We start from the raw sequence: 12,051 nt of genomic DNA, 5'->3' as shown, positions 1-12,051 counted from the left end.
CATAGTGGCGTTCGGTCACAGGTTGGACTTCATGTCATGTTAAGGGTTTTTTCTAACCTTATTGTTTCTGTGATTCTGTAATTCCTGTGTGTGCTACAATGTATAAATAGTAAAAAAAGTTCTGATAGTTGGCGTGCTCCTTTTGCTGAACACCACCGAGCACGCAGGCTTGCGCAACCCCAAATAAATAACCAATGTCTCTCTCTCGAGCTCGCTGCAAACCGCGGGGCGAGGGATGTGACCCCCGCGGACAGCCGGGGCCGTGTCCGGCGCCGGCCCCATCGCCGCCGAGCTCCCCCTGCCCGCCCGGCCGCTCCCTCAGCGCCCCGCCCGCATGCGCGCTGCGCAGCGCCCGCCGGAGGGGGCGGCGCGGCCGAGCCCGTGCCCGGCTCCGCGCTGGGGCTGGCGCCGCTCCGCAGCCACGGACACACCGCAACGCCGATCCCGCCGGGAAAGTCGGCTCCCCTGCCGTTCGCCCTCGCTCCGTTCCCTGTCCTCCGGCAGGCTGAGGGGACAGGGGAGTCCGTCCCGCGGCGGAGGGGCTAAGGGGGCAGCAGAGCCCCCTTGCCCCCGCTCCCCTCCGCGTGCTTTTCACCGCCGGGAGAGAGCTTCCCTGTCCTAAGCCGTGCCCTGGCAGGGAGCGGGATCCTCCTGCCCTCACCCCTGCCCTTTGCTCCGCCGAGCGGAGGGTGAGTCAGGCTCCTGGCAGGTGCCGGCAGACACTGGTTCCTACCTCCAAGGGAAAGCGGGGGCATTTTCCCTCCCTCTCCTGCTTTCTTTCTCCCCGCAGGTGGTGGGGCTGGACCTTCGGCGAGCCCTCGGGCCTGTGAAGCTCCGGCATGGCTGTCGGTGGGGTCGGGAGCTCCCTGCTGCTGATGTCCGGCGTCGTGGTGACCGTGGGGCTGTGCCGGAGGCTGGCCCGGCGCCGGCTGCGCTCCCGCCCGCTCCTCTTCGCTTTCCTTGTGGAGATGTTCAGCACCTTCCAGATTTGCGCCTGCACGAACGAGCTCAGCCTGCTCGGCAACGTGGAGCCGAAGCCGCACACCGCCCTCACCCTCACCTACGGCTTCACCGTCCTGCACGGCCTCAGCCTCGCCGGCAGCACATGCAATCCCTGCGGGACCCTGCAGCCCATGTGGGGCGGCGGGACCTCGCCCAGGATGGGGGGACTCAAGATCGCCGCTCAGTTCGTGGCTGCAGTGCTCGCCAGAGTGTTCATGCACTTTATCTGGAGTCTGGAGATGGCAGAGCCACATCTTGGAGCACTCTCACACGGCTGCAGCAGCCCCATGCAAACTACAGAGATGCAGGCGTTCTGCATAGAACTGCTCTTTTCTGTCGTTTTCCAGCTGGCCGTCCTGCAAGCCGAAAGCGTTAATCCCAAATACAGAGTCCATTTAATTGCTCTTCTTATCACCATGCTCGTGTATGCAGGTTAGTCTTTTTGCTTTTTCTTCTTCTGTTCCTGCAATAAAGTTGTAATGGAAGGGGTTCTTACTGTTTTCTTGTAAGTGTTAAGATGCAAAATGCTTTTTCTTAAATTACACTTTCCTTGACGATTTCTTTTTGTGCCGTCCTATGTATGCAGAGTTCATTTGGTGTTTATATAAAGTTTGCCTGGTTGCATTCCAGGCAGGTATGGGGTTAAGAATGAAATGAGTTATGCAGTTAGAGTGATGTCAGGTCTGCAAGTACATATGGTTAAGTGTTAAAATATCTCAGTGAAGGATTGTTTCATAATCCAACTATTTATACAGCATGAGAGATTTCATACTATGTGCTCTGATTACTAAGTGACATTGGGAGAGCACCGCTGGCTGCATCAGGAGAAAGTGCTGATTGTGCAACACCAGGGTACAGACTGGTAGGTAATATGGAAGCTCTGCATTTAAATAATGCATAATTCATATCAGTGCAGTTTATTTAACTACTTCCTTAAATCAGAAGTGGGAATGGTTATTTGTGGAATGCATACAGAAATAATACCTGATGAGATCAAATGCAAAAAAAGAGGGGAAAAAATAGGTGCCTGTTTTATTAGAGCCTCCCTGGTCTGTAATGCCAGGTGTGCCCGTATAGGTAGCCTTTCCTACCTGATTAGTCACCTCGTGCTTCCCAGAGCTGTCACCTGTGCATCCTCTCTGGACCAATGGGAAGGGAGAAGTGAGAGGAGTCAGTCTGAACTTCTTTCTTCTGACTGCTGATGTTCCCTCTTGTCCCCACTGTAGTGGCTAGAGTTGTTAGGTCACTTGAGGACTGCCCTGCTGCGAGTCCTTTTCCTACTGGCAAGGAGATTGTGTAGCTTGGAGAAGTGAAAGAGGTGATTACAGAACTCTTGCTGTTGCTGCTGCCCCCACCACAGAAAAAGTCATCTAGGGAATCACCAAATCCCTTTGAGAGAGGGAGATCACTTCTCTTACCTGCAAACATCTAGGATGTTGTTGATGCTTTGTCCTAAAGGCTTAGCTGCATTAATGCTATTTAACATAACAGCATCCAGAACAGTGTACAGTCGCATTTTTAGATGTAGTAATGTAAAAATCTTAACTAATTTTCTTTAGCTGAGATTAGCTAATACCTAAAAGATGAAAGTCATTGGGGAATTTTGAAAATTAACTTAGCAATTTGAACTACTTTCTAAAAGCAGAAGCTGGGTGTCAGTGCATTTGAGGACATTAAATATATTTCTGAGTTGCTTGGTGGAAGTGTAGCCAAATATCCTCCTCCCTCTTCCACAAGCATAGAAATCTGGATTCCTGATTGCTAACATTCTTCTCCTGCTTAGCGAACAGTCATATAAAATAATACGTGTCACACTGCCTTTGTTTTAGCTCATTCATACCAAGAATTCATTCCCAGTGTCATTGGCCAGGTTCCTATCTTTTCCTAGCACGAGAAGGCCAAGTGTGCCACGTGAAGGCTGAGTGTACCAAGTGCCCTTCTGTGCCATAAACTTGGGCTTGTTGGGACTCCCCAGTGCAATCGATCTGCACGTACTTCTAGGAAACCTCAGACCTCTTTTGCATCGTGTGCACAACACCCTGTGTTGCCTGGACGTTTTTCTTTGCATTTCTTTAAAACTACAATCTGCTTGTCTACTATAAAAATATACAGGTATTGAGATCCTGTCGTGGCTGGGGCGCTAATGAGGAGCCTGGTAAGTGGCCATGGACGATGCCTGCTGCACATATCCCATATATCCTGTGGATGCCATGGCATAGCCCCAGCCACGTCTGTCCCGCCTCTGCTGCTTACACACAGCAGGGAGAGTCACTTACAAATCAGGTGTCGCAAATAGTGGCCTGCAGCAGGGAGAGTTCTCATCTGCAGGCTGAGAAGACAGACAGATGCATAATTTAGCTGAGGTCTGGATCATTCTCAGGAAATCTTCTGCACCTCTTAGTTTACTGTTTATAGATCTGCCATGCACCTTACTCCAACAAATAACATCAGGTTATACAGCATTTTCAAAATCAGAAGCTGTTACTTGAATTTTTCTTATACTTTTTCATATTTAAAAATATTTTTTTTTTACATTTAATCCTACACAAACCAAATTTTTATAGTAGTACATACTGCACACAGAAGCTCCAATACTGCTTCACTCTGTTTTCTACTAAATAAAGACCAAAAAAAGAACATTATGTCTTTACATATTACTCTTAATAATGATTCATTAGCTAAGAATGCAGACCATATACAAATGGTAAAGAATATTTTTGTATAATTCCTTTGGGAGAGTACTTATTCAGGTGTTAAAAAAGATACCTTTTGAGGGCTTTTTCATTTACAGGCAGCATTACAGTTAGGTCAGAATCATATGAAATTGGTTAGATTTTTCTGAACCTAACATATCAAGGTACAAACGACATACACATTTTTAATTCTGTGTTTCTTCCCAATTTTGGCCTTTAATAAAGGCAAAAACGTAAAAATACTTTCTCATGCACTGTGTGGCATTACTTTCCCTTTTAAAGTTTTTATGCACACCACATCAAAGAGATTACACTTCTTCTGCCATAAAACAATTTGTCTTTTCTGTTACACAGACTGAGGGGCTAAATGAATAATTTTAAGTAAGATTATAGTGCTGCCCCTGTCCTATGATTGATATTCCAGTAATTATTAGTAATGAATATTGAAGAAAAACAGCAGTTAAAACTCTGTCTAATGCTTAATATTTATCAACTGCATCCTGAGAGTGAAGTTCTGCTTTCAATTGTACATTTATGGATATTACAGCAGAAGCAGTGGAGTCATAAACAGATTAAAGCAAAGTAAATTATTGTAGCTGGGCTTCCTGGCAACCGTGGACATTGCTAATATGTCAGTGTGCAGAAAAACAGACTGCACAGTAAATCTGACTTGTTCTTGAGAACATGTGCAAAACCACAGTAAACTGAGTAGGCAAACAAAGACTAAAATTTTCCTTAACTGTAATAATAGTGAAAGAAATAATAAGGAGAATATGGAAAGAGAAATACTGAAGAAGAGTGACAAAGACCTTACTGAAACTTTGGATAAATGATTGCACAGTCATAGCAAATGAGGATTACAGCAGCAGGGTATTTGTACAAAGGGTAAGTTCAAAGCTCATACAAGCCTATTTGGGGAGGAGTCAAGAGTAAACTGTAAGGAATTATACAGATGCAATTATAGAATAGTTTATGGTAATAGGTTAATAGATAAAACAGGTAGGGGGTGGTTAGTAGCTAACAGTACAGGAATACAGGTAATTTAGCTATGAGTAATGCTTTTTCTGCAGCATTGCAATGAGAGGAACAACACATGTCAGAATTAAACACACTTAGCTCCAGGTTCATCTGCAGTGTAATTACAGTTTACTCCCCAGTGTAACATGTTTGGATCTTGTTATTTAGAAAATGTTTAGGCAACTTCATTTACATCTGAAATCAGAGGCAAGGAAAGATGCTTGGCTTACTTCAACAAGGCAGTGGAGTGGCACTTGCTTCTATTTTCTTTGAACAGCATATAGAGTTTTCCCACAGTTTGTATACCATGTGAAAATCTTAACATTCGGTATATTCATATAATAATATTAGTATTCTTTTAAGAAAGTATAGAGGTCAGCTTAGCAAGAACACTACTTGACAGTTTTTTCTTTTAACTTGCATATGTGTTTCATGTGACACGCTATAATGTAATGGCTTATGTAATTTCTGTCTCCTCTAAAATCGTGATACAGAAATAGCTTCTAGTTTTATCAATAGAAACATTCAGCATTAGCCAGACCTATCTCTTTAAAGAATATTTGCTAGAAAGAGATAAAGGAAGTTTTAGCTTACCCTTCATATGTTTTAAAGCCTTTGAGAAAACATTTAAACTGTTTACTGAGTCATCAGGTGAATAACTTCAGAAGAGTTTTACCTGTTCAAACTGTTTCTGCTAATTCATTTTATTGCAGGGTATAGATTTCTTGTAGTATCATGCATTAGAATTTGAAGTAAGTATTTAAAAATATGGTTTGATGTCATGCTGTTTACATCTTGTTGCAGGTGGAAATCTCACAGGAGCAATATTTAACCCAGCACTGGCGTTTTCATTACATGCAGATTGTTTCTATGACAAATTTTTGAGTTACTCACTAGTATATTGGCTAGCACCATGCTTAGGTAAGTTCTTAATACTTTATGTGTTTGAGAAAGTGTTATTTAGTACATGGTTCATAAATCAAGAAATAAGTGCTCTTTATTGCAGAGTGTTTGACTTTTGCATTAAATAAATCCAGAAAATAGTAAATTATAATGTATGTGTTGAAATAATTCAGAATCGTGGTTTCATTTTGCAAATGCAGGCTGTGTATTTTAAACATTTTTTAATGCTCTGCATAGAGTACCTGCAGCACTGTTTAGTGAATTATAGAATTATTTGGATTGGGAAGGTCCTTTAAAGATCATATAGTCCTTACCTGAAAGTAAGTATCAGGCCTGATTAACTTGAAGAAGAGAAACATCCTGGTTACCACACAGTGTCTGTCTTGTTTTGTGACAGTTTACGAAAACATGGGGATGATAAATTTTAGGAAAAAAAAACGACCCACAGGTATTGGGACAAGTGCCTTAAATATGCTTTCTCAATTACCATTTTTTTGATATCAAGTATTTTATCCCCATAGTGTCTAACCGTTGCAGTTCTCATTCTATGTTTTTCCCCTAGTCACTGTTGGACATGGTCTGCTCTTAGTTTAAGAATAAGAAGTGTTAGCAACTAGGTTTTCCTCACTTAAATTTTGGTTTTTATTTGGAAGCTATTGATTTTGACTTCTAGCTGTGTGCAGATGAAAATGGTCCATGTGATACTTCATGCTGTTGCTTGTTTACAGTTGGTCCCTACAAATCTTGAGCTTTCTGCTTAGGGTATATAAAGAAGCAGTCTGTTAATCCCAAATTCTTTCATGACTGTTAATCCCATTAAAAGGTACAACAGTGATGAAGGCAGAGCAGGATGTAAAATATACACAGGAAACACTGGAAAGGGATCCTGTTATGACCAAAAACTTCCTTTTCTTGAGTTCTTATCGGTGCATGTTCTACTTGCCTTGACTCTCAGTCAGATGAAAACAAAGACGGAAGTTTAAACCTAACTAAAAATCACTCTAATATAATCTTGTTGAATTAGATCTCTAAACAGGATGACTGAACAGTAGAGTAAACTTGAGTAACAGAGTAACTGTTCAGTGAGTAACTAATGAAATGTCATAGGCAAAACTGATCAGCATTGCTCGGGTCCTGACAGACCACATAATATTTCTCAGCTTTACCTTTCATTAACTGATTTCAACCTCATAACCATTTAAAGATTTCCCAGGTTGTAAGTATATGAGATTTAATCTTTTGGCAAGTGATTTAAAGAAACAGGAGGCATTCTAAAACCTCGTGTCCTACTTACATGGCAAGATGTGCCCTGCAGAACAGCTTTGCAGCAAACCTCCAGGTGATTTTTGACGTAAGAAAATCAACAGTTGTTAACTGAAATGGACCAAGGACCTGAGGAACTTAAAATGTGGTTACGGAGCAATGTTACCTTTCTAGGAGAATTCATAAACAGTGGTTTGTCATTAGTTAACATCTAGAATATACACACAAAATACATTGAATGCTGTCTCTTGATTTATGAGGGAAAGGAACTCCTCCAGACTGAGAAGTTGTAAAGAAGTGAATACTCAGGACACATCACTTCTTGCACAGTGTCACTACTGTAGCCAACATTTAGTGACAGATCTCAGGTCTGTGGATCACCTGAAGTACTGAGTAATCTATTTGTGATAAAAATATTCCAGTACAGAATAAAGATGTTTCATGGATACATTTAAGAGACCTTATAAATCAAGAGTTCAAAACAAATATAGTGTCTGAAGTACAAGTATAGAGAAGATTGCTGTATTTGAAAACTGAATTGATGAATACAGGAGTGCAGATCTACAAATTTTAACATGAAGTGAATTTTTTCTGATACTTTTTGAAAATAAGAAAATAATAGGAATAGAATTTTTTCTTTCACGATTGGACAAAATAATGAGGCATCTACGAAAATGACCTGTTATGATGATAAACTCTTGTAGAAAGAACCTCTAAACAGAATCATGAAAGTAGATGATGAGGGAAGGGATATTTTAAATTCAATTGTAAAAATTACTTTCAGAATCCATTTGTCAGCAGAAATGTTGTTTGAGACTTCCTAGAAACTGGCAGAGTCACAATGTTATGCTAATCTGATGTCTTACTTCTTCCAGCATCAGCCTCTCAGATGGTTAAATTACTTTGTTCTTACTTTGGGAAATTATTTCAAAAGGAGTTTGTTTTGTTGTTGTTGTTTTGCTGTAATAACTACCTCACAGTAGTACCTTGGACTAACATATCATGAAACTTAAAATTGCCAGTGGAAAGTGCAATATATTCTCATTTATGGCTGTGGCAGAAGTCCATGAGGGCCAGGATAGCATTCAGAATACAACTGAATCCTGATCTGGCTGAAGCACATTGTAAACAGTGTTCTTTGAAAGGACACTTGGAAGAAAAGGAAGATTGATTATCACTTTCACAAGACAAGGATGAAATGGATGTTTTCTTTTAGGATAAACAAATCTGCTGGTAGTTTATGGTCTTTCAGGAATTTAATCTTGAAACTATAGTTAATTACTCGTTTTTCAAAATGGCTTCACCGATGTTCTGGTGAAGGTGATTCTCTAGCAGCATTAAACTCTGGATTCCTGCAATAAACATAGATGCCAGCAAGTGTTTATAACTTAGCACAGGCAGGCCTAAGTTCTGCACTGTGAAGACAGACTCAGTAAGTACCAGTGGAACAAAGATGGTTTCTGTTTTATTGCCAAAGGAATTCATGTTAGTTGTCCAGGCGTGATCATACCATCGGTAATGATGGGGACTGAGCTAATGCTGCTCTTTCAGTACCAGGGAGATGGTGGCTATGAATGGGAGAGTTGGTGACAAGATAATCATGAGGTTGATAAAATGAAATGCTCTTTCCTGGACAGATGCCAGCTTAGCATATCATAGAACTGTATTGAAGAGTGAGGGATGTTAAAGACCATCCAGTTCCAACTCCCCTGCTAGGGGCAGGGACACCTTCCACTAGACCAAGATGCTCAAAGCTATCCAGCCTGGCCTAGCCTCCTGCTACATTTCTAACACTATAAAACCAGAATGAAGGCCCCCTTCTTTAGATCAGTTTTACTAGAAAGACTAATACTATTCCTTAGAAAATAAGTGCCACAAAAAGTGCTTAGAAAATATGTCACTTAGTAGATATAAAGGGAGGAGGTAAGCAAGGGAGAAGGCAACAGGGAAAGGACTTTGACCTTTCTTCTCAGAGGAGAGGCTATTCTGAGGCTGCCAGCAAGTTCAGAACACTTAAGCAAAGAAACAATTCCAAATCTGCATCTAGTGAAGTGTGCAGTATCTCAGGGACTTGGAAGCAAAGGAGGTTTTCAACAAACAACTGGAAAACAAACTACTCCTATTCCCAGACCCTGGTCCTCATAGGGGTTTTCAGCTCCACAGACATCATCTGACAGAGCAAAAACTCTTATGCAATGAGTGGATGTAATCCATGAAGTACCTAAAAACTGTCAGTAATTATGTGTAATTCAAATCCTGAAGGGCCAGTGAGTGGTAATGCTGAACTTGACCTGCCTACAGAGAAAAATGGTCCTGAATGTGGCCACTTGGGTTGTAGTCTTCACAAGAGTTCAGGGTACAGAGGAAGACTGGGAAGGTAAATAGGAGAGCTGTCCAGACTTTGGACTTCAAAATAAAATTCTGCTTATTTAGGGAATTGCTAAGTCAGTAGTAATTCCCTTGGAAACTGCTATAAATGGGAAGAGGTGATTTTTAGAAAAAGCTCATGAGAGCTCAGTAATAGATTTAAATGTGCAGAAGGAATCTGTTCACATAGTGTTAGACTGGGAATTTGTACAAAAAGCTTTTCCCTGCTGGCTAGACAAAGAGCTTTCCTACGACAAAGGAGAACATGTAAGAAGTTGAAACTGGGAAAGGCAGCAAAGGGCGAGTATAAGAGCTTTGCAGAGGTACTTGGAAACAAAGCCAGGAAGAGCTCAACTGGAACTAAGAGAAAGGACATGCAGAGTTACAAATATACTAATCACAAAAAAAGTCTAGAGTTACAAATATACTAATCACAAAAAAGTCCAGAGAAAATGCAGGTCTGTCGGTGGATGAGGGAGACAGCCTAGTGAGGGGTGGCATGGAAAAGGCTGAGGTACCACTCAGTCTTCCCAAGCAAAATTTGGTCCCAAACCTCTGTGTAAATTAGTAAGGTTTTGGAAAGGAAGCCATAAATAGGGAACAATAAATAGGAAAAACATCTGTGATTGTGAATCCATTGACTCTAGTGGGATTCACCTAGAAATGAAGGTAGGGTAGGCCAGTGTTGGATTTGTCCTTAATTTAAGAGAAGTTACAGCAGTTGGGGGAGGTTCCTGCCAATGGGAAATGTGCTAATACTATGCCAGCTTTTAAGGAGGAGGAGAGGGAAACCAGGGAACTACAAGCTAGTTGGTATCACTTCAGCCAGTGGGAAGATGGTGGAGTATCTAGTCTTGGAATCCATTTCTAACCATGTAGACAGCACAAAGATAAACACAGGAACAGTCAGCACAGACTTAGTGAGGGCAATCCATGCTTGACCAGCTTGGTGGCCTTCTGTGATGAGTGCACTGGGAATGATAAAGGAGCAGGGATGCAGTGTACCTTCACTTCAGTAAGGTTTTTGAGACCACCTCCCACAGCGTTCTTGGTTCAAAGTGAGCTCACACAAAAAGACTGTTAGATGGAATAAAGATTGGCTAAACCACTGACCTCAAACTGTCACAATCAATGGGTTGACACCTGGCTGGTGGCCAATACCATGCAGAGTATGCTGGTGTGATTATTGCCTCCTTCTACTCAATGCCTGTGAGGTGACATCTGGAACATGGGTGGTTTGGAGTCCCCAAGTTCAAGAGCAATGTGTCAAAAACCAGGATCCAGGCAGTGGAGGACCACAGAGACAATGAAGGGCCTAGAGTACCCGATCTAAGGGGGAAGGCTGAGGGAACCAGACTGGTTTAGGCTGCAAAAATAAGATGAAAGCGTGTTTTAAGCATAGTCAAGCATTATTTCAAGATTAGTTACAAGGGTAACAGAGATTAACCATTCTTTTTGGCAACAAGTAACAGCAAGGCCACAAATTGGGGCATGGGAAGTTCAGCTTAGACTCCAGGAAAACATTCAGGAGGAAGGGTGCAGCAACACTGAACTTAGTTTCCTGAAGAAATGCTACAGTCTCCAGCACAGAGGTTTTTTGAACTCAGTCAGAGAAAGTCTCACTAACCCATCCAGCATAGGCAAAGTCCTGCACTGAGTGGCAGACTGGACTAAACAGAATCCCTTTAAATAAGCTTTTTTGTGATCTGAGAAGTTTCATAAATTCAAGCTTATGTGTGGGCAACACCCTCAAGCAGGATCCTCTTTGTATCTGAAAGAATAATCTGATTTTTTTACTGCAGGAAATAAACTGTATCTGGATGCCCTTTGAACTCAGTGATCCTTATGGGTCCCTTCCAACTTGAGATAGAAGTTTCTTTATGAGAATTGTATACTATCTCTAACTAACATTTTTTCAGCTTCAGAATAAACCCTAAATCAGAATGATCTTCAAAAAAACACCCACTATCCTACAGCCACTTGGCAGCACCTAAAAACGATGTGGTTATCAAAACAGGCACAGCTAACAATCTCAGGTGAGGGATGGAGGTTAAGCTGCTGGTTCAGTCATTTGTACATCCAGCCACAAAGAAAGCAGCCCTGACCAGGAACAGGAAGGTCTCCATGTTGGATTCACCCAGACAAATTCTCTGCCTTTGGCTTGGCTCACACAGATCAAAGCATTAACTGCACTAGGAAAAACAAGATTATTATCTCACAGGGAGCACTTGCCTGGCTGTTGAAGCTTCCTTTGCAAAAGGTACTGCTGTATTGTGGTAGAGACTCAAATACTTGAACACAATGTTTGTTTTCCATACCAGTACTGTGTCCTTCTCAAATGCATTTAAATAAAAGTCCTTTCTGTAACCTCTCATTTCAGGTACAATACTTGTGGTTTTTATATGGGATGAAATCTTTCCTCGGAAATCTTGAGACATGAAATCCTGAAATGTGGGACCACTACATTAAAAAATATTTTCAACATCTGCAGACATAAAGCTTTCAGAGAACTGTTGACAGACTTCCGTGCCATCTTTATGCTGTATTTTCAGCTTTCATGTTTGAAATATTTGACTTACCACTTTGTATTCAAATAATTATTTTGTAAATGAGTATTGGGATTTTGGGAATATCTGCCACCATTTTCAGTTAAGCCATATGAATGTGAAGGACTGTTAAAAAACAAATATGTCACTTGAGCCGTAAGTGCCATTTTCTGACCTTTATTAGCATGCAAAACTAATTTTAGAGAAATACCCTGTCTTTTCAAGGTTTGATTTTATTGGATTTCTTCCCACTGAAAGCA

At 41.5% G+C, this 12,051-nt stretch overlaps 1 protein-coding gene across 2 annotated transcripts; it reads left to right on the top strand.

The window, feature by feature from the left end:
• Positions 1–378: 378 nt before the first annotated feature.
• On the top strand, positions 379–11,766 carry AQP11 (aquaporin 11). 2 transcript variants are annotated; one of them, XM_030962182.1, is made up of 4 exons: positions 379–689; positions 791–1,434; positions 5,517–5,633; positions 11,626–11,766. In XM_030962182.1, exons 2-4 carry the CDS (start codon positions 840–842, stop codon positions 11,676–11,678), a joined length of 765 nt encoding a protein of 254 aa, XP_030818042.1. In that variant the 5' UTR covers positions 379–689; positions 791–839; the 3' UTR covers positions 11,679–11,766. The 2 variants fall into 2 exon arrangements, with proteins under 2 accessions (XP_030818042.1, XP_030818050.1); XM_030962190.1 differs by having other exon boundaries at positions 379–1,434.
• The last annotated feature ends 285 nt before the right edge of the window (positions 11,767–12,051 follow it).

The sequence above is a fragment of the Camarhynchus parvulus genome, chromosome 1, assembly GCF_901933205.1.
Source record: "Camarhynchus parvulus chromosome 1, STF_HiC, whole genome shotgun sequence".
In the NCBI taxonomy this organism is placed as follows: Eukaryota; Metazoa; Chordata; class Aves; order Passeriformes; family Thraupidae; genus Camarhynchus; species Camarhynchus parvulus.
This window is presented reverse-complemented; position numbering and strand designations above follow the sequence as displayed.

What these genes read in the sequence shown, in the direction of transcription:
- AQP11 (XM_030962182.1), top strand. Translation starts at nt 840, where the DNA reads ATGGCTGTCGGTGGGGTCGGGAGCTCCCTGCTGCTGATGTCCGGCGTC. An exon ending in CACCATGCTCGTGTATGCAG is followed by an intron (nt 1,435 to 5,516) that starts GTTAGTCTTTTT and finishes ATCTTGTTGCAG; the next exon opens with GTGGAAATCTCACAGGAGCA. An exon ending in TTGGCTAGCACCATGCTTAG is followed by an intron (nt 5,634 to 11,625) that starts GTAAGTTCTTAA and finishes CTCTCATTTCAG; the next exon opens with GTACAATACTTGTGGTTTTT.